The 17,283-nt window shown below is 56.2% G+C and overlaps 1 protein-coding gene across 1 annotated transcript in view; it reads right to left on the bottom strand.

Annotated features, from left to right (window-relative positions):
- The window catches only part of SDK2 (sidekick cell adhesion molecule 2), a 268,352-nt gene that overhangs the window by 140,523 nt on the left and 110,546 nt on the right, over positions 1–17,283 (bottom strand). Inside the window, exon 2 of the mRNA XM_052657936.1 lies at positions 1,710–1,869. Coding sequence (XP_052513896.1) covers positions 1,710–1,869 — 160 coding nt within the window. The remainder of the gene's footprint in view (positions 1–1,709; positions 1,870–17,283) is intronic.

Here is a 17,283-nt window from a genome sequence, read left to right as displayed (position 1 = left end):
TAATTTTTGGGGCTCCAAAATCACTGCAGATGGTGACTGCAGCCATGAAATTAAAAGACACTTACTCCTTGGAAGAAAAGTTATGACCAACCTAGATAATATATTCAAAAGCAGAGACATTACTTTGCCAACTAAGGTCCGTGTAGTCAAGGCTATGGCTTTTCCTGTGGTCATGTATGGATGTGAGAGTTGGACTGTGAAGAAGGCTGAGTGCTGAAGAATTGATGCTTTTGAATTATGGTGTTGGAGAAGACTCTTGAGAGTCCCTTGGACTGCAAGGAGATCCAACCAGTCCATTCTGAAGGAGATCAACCCTGGGATTTCTTTGGAAGGAATGATGCTAAACCTGAAGCTCCAGTACTTTGGCCACCTCATGCGAAGAGTTGACTCATTGGAAAAGACTCGGATGCTGGGAGGGATTGGGGGCAGGAGGAGAAGGGGACAACAGAGGATGAGATGGCTGGATGGCATCACTGACTGGATGGACGTGAGTCTGAGTGAACTCCGGGAGTTGGTGATGGACAGGGAGGCCTGGCGTGCTGCGATTCATGGGGTCGCAAAGAATTGGACACAACTGAGCGACTGAACTGAGCTGAACTGATGTCCCCATTTGCCTGGCAAAACAATAAAGCTATTCTTTTCTACTTCACTCAAAACTCTGTCTCTGAAATTCAAACTGGCACCTGTGTACAGCGGCCAAGTTTTCGGCATCACCACCAAGCCCATCCAGACCAGTGTTGGGGTAGAGGGAACCTGGGCACCAGGGTCACCCCAAACGCTGGCTTGCTGGCTTCATGAAGAAAAGGACGGTTTCCTGGGAAGGACAGATCCTCAAGCAATTAAATCCCCCTCCTCTCATTTGCCTTCCTATCCGTGATCTGTGTCAACATCCCCAGGGCAAGACAATCTTGTTTCCCCAACAAAACCGATTATGCCCATCAGGCCTCGGGATTAACTACCAGGCACAGGGTCGGGAGCCAATCAAACCGGGCGGGATGGGGGGACAGGAGCAGGAATGGGGGAGAGCCAGGAGAGAGGCTGGAGGCCGTCCGGCTTCGGGGGTGGCTGGCTCGCACTCACTCTTCCACCTGCCCTCACTGAGACCCGAGCCTCTCTCTCTCTCTATGCTCCCCTTTCTCCCCACTTGCCGTGTCCTGGGGAAGCAGGCCCGGCCAGCCCACAGCACCATGCAGGGCCATAGCAGGAAGCGGAGATGAGTCCAAATGCCCAGGGGGCCCCACTTCCGTGTTCCCCCTGAATTTCCCTCCCGAACAGAATCTATCCATCACTTATGGATCCTGGGTAGTCACATGCCACAGCTCTCTGTTGGACTCAGGCCCCTCCAACAGCTCCCCTGAGACAGCAGCATCTTCTTAGTAGGGAGCGGGTGGGGATCTGGTCACAGCTCACGCTGGCATTGAGCTCCTCTGCCCCGTCCAAGGCTGCCTGGACCACCCTATCGGGGCAGCGCCCTCAGCCCACCCTCCAGTCATCCTCTGCTGGCTTAGCCGGCAGATTCTTCTCACCCCAGGGCAAGGCTGCCTTGACTCCCCCCCGCCCAACCTCCTGCAACTTCCGCCATCCCAGCCCCCCTGTAGCCCTGGCCCAGAGCGTCCCTGAACTGCCATCCCAGCCCTCTCCCCCTTCAGGTACCACTGCAGGACACGGTAGGACCCTGGCAGCCGGGAGGGACGGGGCGGCGTGCTTGCCTGTACTCCAGGGAGAACCTGGTCAGCTCCCGATTGTTGTGCAGCCACTTGAACTCCAGCGGCCAGCTGCCCTCGGCCATGCACGTGAGCACGAGGCGGTTGCCCTCCAGATGCACCTGCGTCCGCGCCGGCTCCGTCTTGAAATAGGGGGGCACGTCATCTGCGGGGAACAGAGACACCGAGGCGCCGGTTACCACTTCTCACCTGCCTGCAGCCACTCACCTGGAGCCCGTCCTCTGGGAGGCAGACCGGGCAGGCGCAGCGGGGAACGGGCGAAGGTCCTGTGCCCGGGAAGGGCCGGAACTCAGGTCAGGGCTCGTAGGCAGAGCGGGTTCTCCCCGCCGGCCTCCTCCCAGAAGCCCCTGGGCCCAGCCCAGCCAAGCACGAGCCCCCCGCAGCTCCCCTTGACACAGACAGTGCACGCAGGACCCCGGGCTTCAGGGGACCACTTAGACCAAAAGCTTTGGGTGGAAACAGAGGCTTTCTGTCTTCTGGCCAGTTGGAAAAGGGGCAGAAGTGAAGTAGACGAAGGGGTTGACAAAAGAACTGGGAGGTGCAGCAAGGGGGAGAGGGCCTCCACGCCCACCCTTGAGCAGCCCTGTGTTTTAGGGGAGGGGCTGGGCTGGGGGAGGGGCCCGCACTGGAAACAACACAGGGACCAAAGCACTACTAGGTTCTGGGTCGTTCCAGGGGCTTTAACATCCTCTCACGGATCTAGCTCACAGCCAGACAGGATCCAAATCCACCTTTCAGAGAGGGGTTGGAAACCCGCTGGGGGTCACACAGCTGGAAGGCAAGCAGCCAGCCCTGCAGGCTGAGCACTCAACCCTGCACTTGGCCATGAGGGTGAAATGGAGAGGAAGATGGGTTTAAGGCACCCACATGCGGACTCGACGCCTTTGCGTCTGAGAGATGGGGGAAGCGAGCTCCAGGAAGCACTGTGCACCAGCTCATCCAGCGAGCACTCTCTGTGCAGGGGCTCTGATCACCTGCTCTCAGGGGTACGGCCCGGGGACCCCGCAGCCCTGAGCTGCAACCAGGGCGAGTCAGATCCAGGCCTGAAAGTGAAAAGTGAAAGAGAAGTCGCTCAGGCGTATCCGACTCTTTGCCACCCCATGGACTGTAGCCCACCAGGCTCCTCCGTCCATGGGATTTTCCAGGCAAGAATACTGGAGTGGGGAGCTGTTTCCTTCTCCAGGAGATCTTCCCGACCCAGGGATTGAACCTGGGTCTCCCACATTGGAGGCAGACACTTTACCCTCTGAGCTTGCCAGACCCAAATCCAAGCACTTTCCACCCATCACCCTGCCCGAAGGGTGGGCGGTGCGCAAAGCCAGAAAGCTGCTGGCAAATCCAGAACTGGGCACCCGACGTCCAAGCCTTGTGGGAGAGGGGTCCCAGCACCACACCTTGTCTGTGCTCAGCTGCCTGGCTGTGGACACGCATTCACCTCTCTGAGTCTCAGTTTCTCCATCAGGAGACACAGGAAGAGAAACAGCCACTGCGATATCTTAAGAGTTAAATGAGATAGTGTTAGTCACTCAGTCGTGTCCAGCTCCTGGCGACTCCATGGACTGTAGCCCACCAGACTCCTCTGTCCATGGAATTCTCCAGGCAAGAATACTGGAGTGGGTTGCCATGCCCTTCTTCAGGGGATCTTCCTGACCCAGGGATTGAACATTGCATTGCAGGCAGATTCTTCGCTGCCTGAGCCACCAGGGAAGCCCATTGTTAAATGAGATAACAATTGTGAAAATTCTAGGTCTGTGCCTGGCCCAGAGTAAATGTTCTGCAAACGTTCATTTCTTTTCCAACATCAGAGAACTGGTGTTCCTGCCAGGGAAGGAGGTTCCATCACCCTCAGCACTGGCTGATGCCCCAGACAGACTTCGGTCTGAGAGTTAACAACCCACTAGGAGCCCAGACAGTGAAAAACACAAGGCATTATTCTTCAGGCCTCAGATATGGGACCAGCCAGAGAAGAGAAAGGGGCACTTGTCTGGGGTCGGGAGGCAGTGACTCAAGGGTGGAAGGGAGTGAACCCAGATGCGGCCTGGCAGGCCGGGTCGGGGTGTGTGCAGGGGCTGGGGAAGCAGGGCCCCTCCTGCATCCCAGGTGGAATCTCTGGAGGATCAGTGGGGCTTGGTGGCCTGGATTTCCGCTCTATCCTCTCACCCTCAGATTTAACCAGGGTTGGGCATCCTTGGGTTTCAGGTAAGTTTACGCATTTGTGACAAAGCCTCAGTCTGGGCTTACGCACAGACGGACAACTCAGGACAAGCTGAATGTCGGCTTGGGGCCCAGGTCCACCAGCTGGCTGCAGAGATTCCCACCCAACCCCAAGGTCTCTCCATCTTCACTACAGACTGTGGGGAGTCTTCCTGGAACCCCAACCCTGCTACAGACCCTCCCTGTGGGGGCCACTGGAGGGCAGGCCAGGGGTGGTCCGATGGCGGCTGGAGGGCAGGTGCAGACGTGCAAGGGGCCGCACCCTGGACCACCCTGCCCTCGGCCTCTCTCCCCGGGCGCTGGTGTTCCCAGCCTGGAGCTGACGCTGCTCACTGGCACGTCTGCCCATCACGCGTAACAACGGTCATGTGAGCACGCTGCCTTAAAGATGCCGAGGCGGCGCCTCTCCTAGAGTGTGTCCTGAGGGGGTGTCTGCCACCCCCCAGTCCCCCATTTCTGGGGTCCTCATGTATCTCTGGAGCTGGCGAAGGGCAGAGAGGCAGGCAGGCCCTCATTTGCCAAGAAAAACGATCCCCCACCCTCGGAGGCAGCCGGCTCCTCTCAGTTTAACAAATGGGCACATTCGCACTTCAAAGGCGCATTCATATTCTCCAGCAGCTTTCAAGAGCCCTTTGAATCGCGTTCTTAAAAACCCTCTGTTAGCTCCTGTCATCCCTCGTTTGTTTTAAAACAATAACGCTCCCAGCCCCCAAAGATCAGATCCCTTGGAGGTGGGCTGACTCAGAGCCAGAGGAGTCGGTGGGGGAGGGGAGGGGTGGGCGGCGGGTATGTTTGCACACGCACATGGGCACACGCGCCCGGCACCCACACCCCAGGCCTCTGCCACCCAGCTCGCGGGTCATGTGCCCCCCACATCCGCAGTCGCCAATGCATTCCTCAGGCTCTCCTAGGGGCGCCAGTCTGGAGCCAAATGGCTTCTGCTTGGATGGGCTGATTCCAGAGGCTGCTGGAGATAATGACTTGAGGGAAGAGGGGAGATGGGGCGTTAGCCTTTCCTGAGAACCTGCTGGGTACCCAGATCAGAGCGTCTTCCCTCATTCCAAGCGATCCTAACAAGGCCTCCTGGCTGAGGCCAAGGCTCCCTGCCCCAAGACCCTGAGATGCGGCCATACCTCCTTTTCCCAAAGACGAAAGGGCCCTCATGTCGGGACTCACATCGGGATACAGGGATTGGGGAGGGAGGCCCATGCAGAGCTGAGAGCAGGCGTGGCAGTGAGTCCTGCCAGCCTGTTTTCCTAGATGGGCCGGCCCTGCCCCAAGGCAGGGGGGCTGGGAGTGTGTGAGCTGTGGCAGGAAAGACTGATGGGAAAAGGATGCTGGTGGGAACAGTGTGTGTGTGTGTGTGTGTGTGTGTGTGTGTGTGTGTGTGTGTGTATCTCTGTGTGTATCTCTGCATGTCTTTGAGCATGTGTCTGTATGCATCTTTGTGTGTATGTATGTGTTCACATGTGTGTCTGTGTATTCACGTGTGTGTCTGTGTGTTCCCATGTGTGTGTGTTCCCATGACTCTCTGATGCATGTATATCTGTGTGTCTGAGTGTGTGTGTGTGTGTCTGTATGTCTTTGAGCATGCGTCTGTATGCATCTTTGTATGTATGTATGTGTTCATGTGTGTGTGTGCTCACGTGTGTGTGTCTGTGTGTTCACGTGTGTCTGGATGACTCTCTGATTGCATGTGTATCTGTGTGTCTGAGTGTGTGTGTGTCTGTGTGTCTCTGTATGTCTTTGAGCATGCGTCTGTATGTATCTTTGTATGTATGTATGTATTCACGTGTGTGTGTCTGTGTGTTCACGTGTATGTGTCTGTGTGTTCACGTGTGTGTCTGGATGACTCTGATTGCATGTGTATCTGTGTGTCTGAGTGTGTGTGTGTGTGTGTGTGTGCGCGCGCATGCGCTTATGTGCAGGAACAGATTTCTGCATTGTGGCTGCACAGGTGGGTAACACAGATCATTGACCTTGGGCAAATGACTTTGACTTTCTGCATTTCAGTGTCCTTAGCTGTAAACTGGGGATATGTTTGTTGTGAGGCTTTAATTAAAAAATATAAAGTGCTTAGGAAAGGCAAGTGACTGGTGTGTGCTATGGGAGAGGCAGTTATTACTACTCTTGATCATATAGGCAGGGGGGCAGATCCCCTGGGCGGGGAGAGCTCATACACTCTTAGCAGGGGCCAGTAGCCTCTTAACCTTAGTTCTGGGATTGTGCAGTACACAACTTGGACTACTGTACACGACAGCCCTGCTAGCCACATCCTCAGTGGGGAAGGGATAATGGAGAGTGGAGAAGGGTTGACAGAATCAACGTTCCACAGATGTCATTCTCGTCAACTCTTCCTCACTTTGAAAACGTACACATGGAAGATTTCTTAAGCTAGACAAAATGATTCAAAAATTCACACTGAAGAAAACCACAAAAGAATAGACAAGGAAATTCTGAAAAAGAACGGCAAGCGGAAGAGATTAGCACACATACCGAACTATATCATAACGCTGCAGTCATTAAAGCAGTGTGTTCTTTTTCAAATGGACTGAGGAAGCGATGAACCAGAGTCTAGAAATACACCCCAGTATATACGGGATATTTAAGAGAGGCTTAAAGTAGAATTTCAGGTCAGTGGGGAATAGATCAATTATTCAACAAATGGTCTTGGAGCAACCAGGATGCCATTTGAGGGAAAAAAATCAAGCTGAATCTACTCCTCACACTTTACCACAAAATAAATGCAAGATGGATCAATGTTTTAAACAAAAACAAATGAAATTCTAAAAGAACTAGGAAAAATCACAGGGGCTTAAAAATACACAATCTCAGCAAAGCAAAGAATTTGCCAAGTACTTTCTAAGTACTACGCAAACTCCAGAAAGTCATAAAAACAGATTGATACCTTCAACTCTATAAAAATCTTGCATGGATAGAAAAAATAATACCCATAAACAAAAAGCAACAAATGACAAACTGGGGGAAAATATTTGCAACTTCTATCATGGACAAAGAGCTCATTTTCCTGATATAAAAAATATTCTCATAAATCAATAAGAAAAAGATGAACAAACCAACAGAAAAATGGGCAAAGGATATGAACCGTTCACAGAGAAGAATTACAAATAACTTGGGAACACAAAGATGCTGAACTTTGCGATAAGAGAAAGGCAAGGCAAACTCAATAGGATGTTTTTTTTCCCTATCACTTTGGCCAAGATTTGAAAACACGATAAAACCCTGGGGCTGGCCAGCCTGCGGAGATCCAGGCCTCATGCACACAGCTTGGCAATTCCATCAAAACTAAAAATGCACCCCTCCATCCACCAACTCTTTAAGGAATTTCTCCTTCACACACACACACACACACACACACACACATGCAAGTGACAGCTTTGCCAGGGACACTGTATTTTGTAACAGCGAAAGCTTGGAAATGACCTGAATGTCTGTCAAGAGGGCGCTGGTTAAAGAAATGATTGCACCTCCAAACAGTAGAATTCTCTGCACCGAAAGGCTCTGGAACAAATCCTGAGACCTACTGTTAAGTGAAAACAGCAAGCTGTAGAATGGGGTGTGTAATTGGCTATCACTTGGGCACACTTTTTTCTTCAAGGATAAAAATAGATTTGCTTGTACAGGCACAGGCTTCTTCTAGAGGGTCACATAAGACACTGGGCTTAGTGACGCTTTAGGGAGGAGAACTGGGGGACTGGGGCTGGGAGGGAGGGGCCCACACTTTTATTCTGTGTCTTTTCGTAACTTTTAGAAAGTGTTTTAAGCTGTTGCTGTTTAGTCGCTAAATCATGTCCAACTCTTTGCGACCCCATGGACTGTAGCCCTCCAGGCTCCTCTGTGCATGGGACTTCCCGGGCAAGAATACTGGGGTGGGTTGCCATTTCCTCCTCCAGGGGATCTTCCTGACCTGGGGATAGAACCTTGCTGCATCTCTTTTTCGAGAGCAGGCTTAGAGAGTCTAACAGAGAGCACAGCTACTCGTATGCTTGACCAAAGATGGGTCCTCCTCTGTCGGGGATGGCTGTCCTCTTTGACCAAGCGTGCAGCTTCAGGAGGGACGCATGCGGGGTGGTGAGGCAGGAAGGGGACACGGGCCTAGCCAGCCAGGTCAGCCGAGTCACCCTGGTGATCAATGGGGGTGACGGATGTCGCAACCAGATCGCCCTCACATCCCTGAGTCTCTCTTTCCCGGCAGGCAGTTTCTTCACCACTGAGCTACCAGGGAAGCCCCACTGTGCCCTATAGGTATGGATTATTTATTTATAATCAGGTGGTAAAGAATCTGCCTGCAATGCGGGAGACCTCGGTTTGATCCCTGGGTTGGGAAGATCCCCTGGAGAAGGGAAGGGCTACCCACTCCATTATTCTGGCCTGGAGAATTCCACAGAATGTATAGTCCATGGTGTCACAAAGAGTCAAATACGACTGAGCGACTCTCCCTTTTCATTCATTCATAATCAGATGTATGCACATAGATGCAAACACGTTTGTGAGTGGAGAGGATGCGCGGTCACGGGCAGCCCAGCTGGTCATGCAGGAGAGGACGGGTCTTCCGTGTACCTGGGACTCAAGGGTGTGGAATGGCTTGGGGCGGAGAGGGGGGTCCTTGATCACCAGAGCCTAAGCTTCTTCTCAAGGAAGAGCCACCAACAGAGGCGAGCAAGCGGCTTCAGTCCTGGGCTTCCGCCTAGTTCCCCAGACAGGGGCCCCTGGCCGCCTGCTCCTCTGAATTCCCACTAAACACCCCCACCGTCATTCTTCCACTGCCAGCGCCAGGCGGAATGGTCCCACACAGATGCTTATCGCAGCTTTAACCTCTCCCCTCCCTTCAGCCCCTAGCACAATAAGGCCATATTTCTCCGGAGCCTACCCCGATGTCTCCTGGGATCTGACCTCCCAGCCAGCTCAGCCCTGGGAAGCCCACCTCGCCTGGAGCCAGACCCCCGCCGGCTGGGAATGCCAGCCAGGGTGAGAACCTCCACTCGCCACTAATGCTGCTGACTGGCGCCAAGATCTTGGCGCTTCATGGGGCGCCAAGCCTGGACCACCCCCTCCCCAGCTCTGAAAGACCCCACAGCCTCTGCTACTCAGCCATCTCCACTTCTCTGGAAAGCTGGGGACAGGGTGCAGGTTGGGATTCCTGCAAACTTCTCGCCTCACCACCCCCTAGCCTCTGCACTAGGCTAGACTGACCTCCGTGGTCCTGGATTGACCTTCGTGGCCTCCTAACTGGTCCCCGCCCTGGATCCGGCTGGAGCGCAGGTCAGAGGCGGCGGCGGCCCCCAGCAGGCCCCTCTCCACCCTCCTCTCCCCACACTTCTATTCCCGCTGCCTTGATTTCACACGATCGCACGAACTCCCCACACGTGAAGTGCTTTACGTCCATCGCTTCAGTTAAGAGGCACAGGGACTTCTCAAGCCAGTGCTACCTTTGTTCCCATTTTACAGATGAAACTCAGGAACACTCGGTTGTACGACCTAGCCACATAGACGTAAACCCAGATCTGGCAGGCTTCACAGTTTGGGATCTTTCTGTAGGTGACCTGGGGCCTCCCTATGAGCTGTCCCACTCTTCACACCCCGACCTGTGGCCTCACAGGGGCTACGTGAGGGATGGTGGCCTCTCGGAGGGATTGGAAGTCACAAGCATGGGCTACACTGGCTTGCTTTCAATGTCGTGGCTCAGGCCTAGATTGGGGGTGAGGGGGAACCAGATGGGCTGGCCAGGCATGGGTCCAGAGGATTCTGGAAGGATAATAGGCCACGATCGCCCAGGGAAGAGCGGTCCACCTAGGGGTGAGCGTTATGGTGGGCTTGGCTAGTGTGGTGCAGGCAGGGAAGCCTGGGGATAAGACTTCAAAGGGTCCAGAAGATGAACAGATGTGGGTGGGAGGGGTCAAGTAAAATGAGGCAGGGGCTGGTGTCCTGGGGGCTTCTTGCAAAGGAAAGGCAGACCTGGGGTCCCCATCTCACAGCTCTGCTCGACACCCAAGCCCCCAGGCGCACCCTTTCCCAGGGGGCTGGCTTGAAGGTCCCAGTGGAAGACAAGAAACTGAGTTTAAATGCCCTTTTTTCGCCAAGTAAAGTGTGACCTTGAGCACAGTAACCTCCCCAGCCTTACTGGTCTGTTCATGCAAGAGATTCCAACCTCTGCCCCAGAGGCTCCTGGGAGAACTAAGTGAGCCAACATATGTCAAGTTCAGAACACAGTGCTTGACCCCTGTGGATGCTCCTTCTTGCTCTTCAGGCCCCTGGAGGTGATCACAGGAGGAGGAGGAGATGGGGAAATGGGGTCCAGGGGTAATATCACCGTCCCACCTATTTTCCCCTGACGTGGTCACACCCCCTTACAGAACCCATTGTCTCCTGAATGTCCCAAGTCTGAGCTTTTAGAATTCAGCTCCCTTCAAACTGGCTCAAGAGCCAAGTCTGGCTTCGGGATGGCTTGTTAGGCCCTGAGCAAAGGTTTGGGACCGGGGTAGGAGCAGCTGGAGCTTCTGCACCACGCCTGCGATGCCTTTTCCTCTGAAACCCAGGTCAGGGACGTGCTGAGCCTGGGAGCTGCCAGGGCCGGGGCTCAGGAGCAGGGAGCTGGGGCCCCTGAAGGGCGCCATGCAGAAGTCTGTTTGAGCCCCGCCCCCTAGAAATGTTCCGGGTACACAGGCAGCAGGCAGATGCTAGCAGGCAGACAGGGGATGCCAGGCTCCCCAGCTGTTCTTCTCACACCCCGTGCCTGACGCGCCTGCCTGCTCCTGCCCCCCCAGCCCCTTGGTCTCTCCCCTCCAGCTCCCCTTCCCCTCCCTGCTTCACCCACAAATGAGATGCTAATTTATGCCCCTTTCCTGTCTCCTAGCAGATGCCTGGCCCAGCTCAGCCCGGTGCTGCCTGCATGCCAAGTGCTTCATTAGCCAGGAAAGAAGGCCCTCGCCCTCCTTAATCTAATCCTCACCGGTGACCTTCAGGAAACCAGGCACCTCCTGACGCTGGGGGCCTGGGAAGGCGCGGCAGTCAATTACACCTCGGCCTCCACAGCTGCAGCCGAATGGATTTCTCGCTCAGAAAAGCATGTTCAAAAAGCATCTAATGGAACGGATCATCAATTTGTTTGAATATACATCTAATCTGATTAAGGAGGGGCCCAGCCACCAGGGTAGCCAGGGCAGCCGAGCCTCGACACGGCCCTGGGGAGTGGTGAGCAGGGCGGAGGGGCCCAGCCTGGGGAAAGCGGGGGTTTGTGTGTCCCAAGCACCCCGCCTTCATCTCCCCAGCTGGCCGGCCCACTGTACATCAGCCAGAGAGTCTCCCTCCTGCCTGCTCCCTCTTCAGGGCTCAAAGAGATGGGCTTCGTAACTTTCTTCCTGATGTTCAGCGCCAGGGCCCCCAGACGTCTGGGCTTACGTCCCTTACAGCAGGTAAGACACAGACAGGGGCTGCATGCGTGGTGACGCCCAGGCTCGTGTGTCTTCCACGGGAAGATTGTGGATGGGCCCCTTCACCTCCCGGGCCCCAGAGCTGGGCGGTGAGTCTGACCTTCAGGAGGCCCCAGAGCCATGAAAAAAAAAAACAAAACAAAACCAAAACCAGACACGGGAACTTGCGGTTGAACTTGGCCAGGCCACCTCCCTCTTGAGAGCTGATATTCTTCTATGTTCTTCCCACTCTGCAAGTTCTGGACAGTGGGTTACAAGCTGGGCCCCTGGCATGGGGTTACTTGGATCTGAGTCCTGGCTCAGCTTGTCGTTATTCAGTCCCTCAGTCATGTCGGACTCTTTGCGACCCCATGGATTGAAGCCCACTAGGTTCCTCTGTCCATGGAATTCTCCAGGCAAGAATACTGGAGCAGGTTGCCATTTTCTCCTCCAGGGGAATCTTCCCGACCCAGGGATCAAACATGTGTCTTTGGCATTGGCAGGTGGGTTCTTTACCACTGAGGCACTTGGGAAGCCCCCTGGCTTGACTACTCTCCAGCTACGGGACCCTGGATGTCTCTCTGTAACCCTTCCGCATCTCAGAGTCTACAATGGAAAAAGGGGATAATAGCGGTGCCTACCCCATGGCCTATGGAGAGGGGTAAGGCGTTCGGCGAGCACCTGCACAAAGAGCCCACACAAGGGGAGCTCCTATTATGCCTATTATTACTTGGTGTAACCTCTGCAAACCCATCTCACAGTCGGGGGGCCTCCCGTGGAACCACACAGGTAAACAACACAGGAGCACTCCCAGCCTTGCATGGAAAAAAGATGGTTCTCATTTCCGATGGGTTTATTCTGCAATTAACAGAGGGGAAGGGAGCCCTGCCATACATTTCAGCTGCAGGGTTCAAAGATTAAACTTATACCATTGATTAGAATGCTTTTATCTAACGGTGCTATTATCATTTCAGGGTATTCAGATTCATTAGAGCTATAAAAATGGTGAGAATAAAATTCTCCCTATTTCCTGGAATCCCTCCCAAGAAGCTCTGTGATGCCACGTGGAGGACGCTTGTCTTCCCCTTGGTGACCCTGAGGTGACTCACTTGCAGCAATTCTCCAGCTTCACAGCTGGAACTTAAGACAACCCCGCACCTCAGGGTGGGGATGAGGGGCTTGCCAAAACTCAGGTTTAGGGGTCAGCTGCCTGGCCAGGCCCCAAAGACACTTGTCCCCCCGGCATCAGTCACCCCTCCAGCTGCATCTCTTTAAGGCCCCCTCTCAGGTGAGCTCTCTCCATCGAGTGGGTACCACTCTGACCTGCACCCCTACGCTCCGGTGATGGAGAAACGCCCACCTCCCACAGGCCTGGGAAAGCCGAGAACAAGGGCTAGGCGGCTTGGAGGTGCTTCTGGGAGCTCACAGCCGGTGGAAGCCGTGTCTACCACAGCCAGCGACCCCTCCACCAGACGCAGGGTGCAGAAGGGCTGGGTGTCCTGGGAGCAGTGGACAGTGGTCCTAAGCTTCACATGGCACATCTCCCAAGGGTGATCCCCCTTTCTGCCTGCTTCCTGCCCTTGAAAAAGGCCACGACCTCAGGGAAGATGGAGCACTGGGCCTGAGGACGGGCGTCTGACTTAGCATCAGGACTGACCCAGAGGGGAGGCTGGGCCGGGCAGCTGGCCTCCCTGCTCCCACACGGGCGCTTGCACTGGTGCTTTCTCCCCGCCTCGCCTTCGCTGGGATCAGGCCGGGGCTGGAGGCAGCTCAGCCTTGGGAAAAGGGAAGAGAAGAGGACGTGTTTGTGGCAAGCCTAACGCAGGAGGAGCTCCCTGTCTTTTCTCATTTAACCCTCACGGCCACCTGTGGCGGGGGGCGGGGGTGGGAGGGCTTACGCTTCCTGCCCCTTTTATGACTCTCATCAGAGGAGACCCGTGACCCAAGCTTCAGAGCTGGGTTTCGAACCCATGGCTGCCTGCCCTCCTGCGAAGCCTCCGAGGTCAGCGCTGCGCCTGGATCCCAGGGAAGAAGTCTGCGGCGGGGCCCGGGAGGGGGAGGGAAAAGCAAAGCCGAGAGCCTGCCTCCGTGCAGAAGCTGCGAGATGGAGCCGCCACCGGGAAGAGCACGCATTCATCAGGCTGCTGACCCCGGCGCACCGGCGTTTTGTGGCGCGTAACAAAGACTGCGGAGCAGAAAATTGGAGTTCAATTTGCCGTCCGTCCCGTGCAGCGTGCAGCCCATTCCAGCCCCTGGCAGGCACCTCCGCACTTCATCATAAATAATAACACCACGCGGCTCGATGGCCCTTTCAGCAGTTACAGGCCCCGAGCAATTTACAAGCTGGATGATACACGGGGGCCTGCACGCGCCTGCCCGCCGCGCACGTGGCCCCTCCCCAGTCACCTGCACGGGCACACGTGCCAGCGTCCTGCCTGCTGCCACCGCCTGGGTGTCGCGCCCAGTGGGAGGGAAACAGACCCTGGGCAGCCCTGAGCATTTCCCTGGGCTCCTTCTAAGGCCCCGGTCATCGGCAGGACGCACCCCCCTCCACCACCAGCCTGGCAGGGACCGAGTCCTCGCTGCCCCTGCTGGACCAAGAGTAGGTGCCATCCGTCTGTCTCTTTCCTCCTCTTTCAGAAAGAGACTCTGAATCCCAGGTGGTGCTAGTGGTAAAGAACCCACCTGCCAATGCAGGAGACATAAGATACGTGGCTTCGATCCCTGGGTCAGGAAGATCCCCTGGAGGCAGGCAGGGCAACCCACTCCAGTACTCTTGCTTGGAGAATCCCATGGACAGAGGAGCCTCGCAGGCTACGGTCCATGGGGTCACAAAGAGTCGGACACGATGGAAGCGACTTAGCGTGCACGCACTGGATCTCTGATCCAGCCTGCCTTTGTTACACGAAGTTTCTCTGCTCTAGACCTCACGGGGGAAGGTGGGGGTACAGGAGTCATCGGGACCCACCCCTTCAACCTCCCACTTAACAGAAGAGACGCCCAGGGGCCCCACGTCAGTTGCCTTGTGGAGACCAAGCCCGGAGCTCGGGAGAGCCAGGTGGAGAAAGCCCCACCCAGGGGCTTGGGTGACCAGCCAGTTTCCTCTAAGCAGGCCCGGGGTCTTTCCAGTAGGCAGGGGCTTTGGGCGGAGCGTGCCGGAGGCCCCCTTTCTCCCTCTTCCCTTCAGAGTGGAGCCATGGGTATGAAACACCCCAGAAGAGGTGAACATAGAGACAGCACAGAAGTTGGTAGCTGCCAGGAGGTCGGGAGAAAGGGGGTAGGGTGTGATTGCTTAACGGGTAGGGGGTGGGTGTTGTTGCTGGGGGATGAAAGTGGTTGGGAATCAAGTAGAGACGGTAGGAGTCTCACATCGCAAACGCACTCAGTGCCACAGAGCGGCTCCCTCGAAAGCGCTGGTTTTGCCTGAGTCTCATCTCAGTTGAGAGAAGGCAAGACAGCCTCGTCACAGCGCGTTTCTCTGTCTCCTTCACTCAGCAGCCCCTCCCAGCCCCCGCACCCTCTCTGCCCCCAGCCCCCTGTGTTCCCTGGGGGAAGGCTGGGGAGGGCTTCGAAGTGCTCTTTCATACCCTAAGGGGTGTGCTGGCCCCTGCCTTCACCTCCTCCCCTGACGGGATGCTCAGGGTCCCTCCCAGTTCAGGGGCCTGCGGGGCCTGCTCTCCGGGTCATGGAGGGTGGACTGGAACTCCAGGAGGTCTCACGGGAACGGGGCCAAATGCCCGTCCTGGCCTCAAACACCCTCCCCAGCTGCTGCCCAAGCTGATGGGTTGAGTGCACGAGGGCAGACAGCCTCCGCTTTGCAGGTAGACACAGGCTCCCCGCTCTGCGCTTCTGAACTGAGTCAGAAGCTGAGTTTTCTGAGCAGTTGCTTCCTCAGTGTGGGAGGGGAGTCCTGCCTCACCCCGCCTGCTGGGTCTCAGGAAGCTTCGCTGTGATAAAACTTAAAGAAAGCAGGCCCAGGGGCCTGGCTGAGTGTTCACTGCCTGGGGCCTGGGGCGGGCCTCGCTCCGAAGGCCTCCCGTGGTCCATTCACCATCCTGGGTCCAGGATGGGCCAGCGTCTGGCAGGGTAGGTAGGGTCCCTCCCACGTCTGGTGCCTGGGAAGCGGCCGGGGTGGGGTTACAGGTAAACATCACGAGTGAGTTTTCTTGATGCTCCCACAAAACCCAGAGTCGCCAAAAGCCAACAACCCAGAGTGTGAACGGAGGATGAGAAGTGGAGGACGCAGGCTCAGCCTGAGGTGCAGGAGGTGGGGGCTGACCCCAAGCGCAGGTGGGGATGATGGCCGGGGGCTGTCTGGACCCCCATCCCCCAGGCTGCAGCTGCCCCTGCGGCCCACCTGGCTCTGGCCGGCCTCCGCCTGCTCACGTGCAATGGTAGCAGGTGGCTTTTCCGGACGGCAGCCGGGCTGGCCGGCTTTGAGAAGCCGAGGGACAGAGCTGGCTGAAAGGGGGGGAGCAGAGGGGAGGGGCAGAGACAGGCAGCGGCCCCCCACCCTGTCCCAGGGGGGCTGCATTAATTACCCTTGCCCGGGAGCCAGCTGGGACTCCACGCCCCGCCTCTCCATTCTGTCCCTTTGAAAGCCCAGCGCCCATCTGTCCTGTGTTAGAGGCGGCCGAGCCGGAGGCTGCAGGCGAGGGTGAGGGCGTCTGCCCGCCGCTGTTGATCCTGATGGTCACCCGCCCAGGGGAGGTCGGGGGGGCGGCCTCTCCCCTCAGCAGCACCCCCTCCTGCTCTTGCTCCTGAAGGTGTGTCCCCAGATCTCATCAGGCTCCACAGCCCTCGCTGGAGGAGCCTGGGCCTTGGCAGCTGATGCCAGCAGCAAACAAGAGAGAGACAGGGATGCAGGAAAGTCATGCTAATGAGACACAGGCCAGGTTTACCGAGAGCACCTCCACGGGAGCCATGGTCCATGTCATGATGGGGTTTGTGTTCCTAGCGCTGGTCCCCAGCCCTCCTGTGTGAGGGGCGAGGCATGGGGGTGCTGCTGGGGCTGGACCTCAGAGCCCTGAAAGCTGCAGGCCAGCCCGTCCCAGCTGTGTCTGTGGCCTCTCACGGGCTCCACGCACCCCAAACTGGAAGAAGCATCTCTCGAACTCGCCTGGTCCAACCCCTTTTGTTGGCAGATGGCGAAACTGAGGCTCAGGGGTTTCAGTTGAGGTCCAGGTTTTCTGATACCAAGTCCCTCTGCCTCACTTGATAGCTCTTGGCCTCATTTCTTCCGTCTATAAAATGGGCATAAGGGCTTCACAGATGCCCACTGCCCTCTTTCCAAGTTTAACTCCTAGATGGAGCAAGGGCTGGGTGCTTTGGAACGTTCTTCATGTGTCTCTGACACACTTCCTGTTATGGCTTGAATGATGTCTTCTCAGAGACACACTGAAGTCCTAACCCTGGTGCTGTGTTTAGTTACTTCAGTCGTGTCTGACTCTTTGTGACCCCACGGACTATAGCCTCCAGGCTCCTCTGTCCATGAGATTCTCCAGGCAAGAACACTGGAGTGGGCTGCCATGCCCTCTTCCAGGGGATCTTCCATTTCTGATACACGCCCTCCTGTGGCTTGAACTATGTCCCTCCAAAGATACACTGATGTCCTAATCGTGGTACCTGTGAATGTAACCTTAGTGGGAAATACAGCCTCTTTTCGGTGGGGGAGGAGGGGAATACAGCCTTGGCAGATGGGATTAACTGATGATGAGGTGATCAGAGTAGGCCCCCCTCCGATATGACCGACACCCGGGGTAAGCGACCCAGGGAAAGACAGGCATGTGATGCCAATGCAGAGACTGGAGGGAAGCCTTGATAAGCCTGGATAAGAGGAACGCTGAGGACACCAGGTGCTGGAAGAGGGAGGGAGTGGGGGAGGGCTGGCCCCGACAGCGTTCAGAGAGCACGGC

This window comes from Budorcas taxicolor, chromosome 19, assembly GCF_023091745.1.
Source record: "Budorcas taxicolor isolate Tak-1 chromosome 19, Takin1.1, whole genome shotgun sequence".
Lineage (NCBI taxonomy): Eukaryota > Metazoa > Chordata > Mammalia > Artiodactyla > Bovidae > Budorcas > Budorcas taxicolor.
This window is presented reverse-complemented; position numbering and strand designations above follow the sequence as displayed.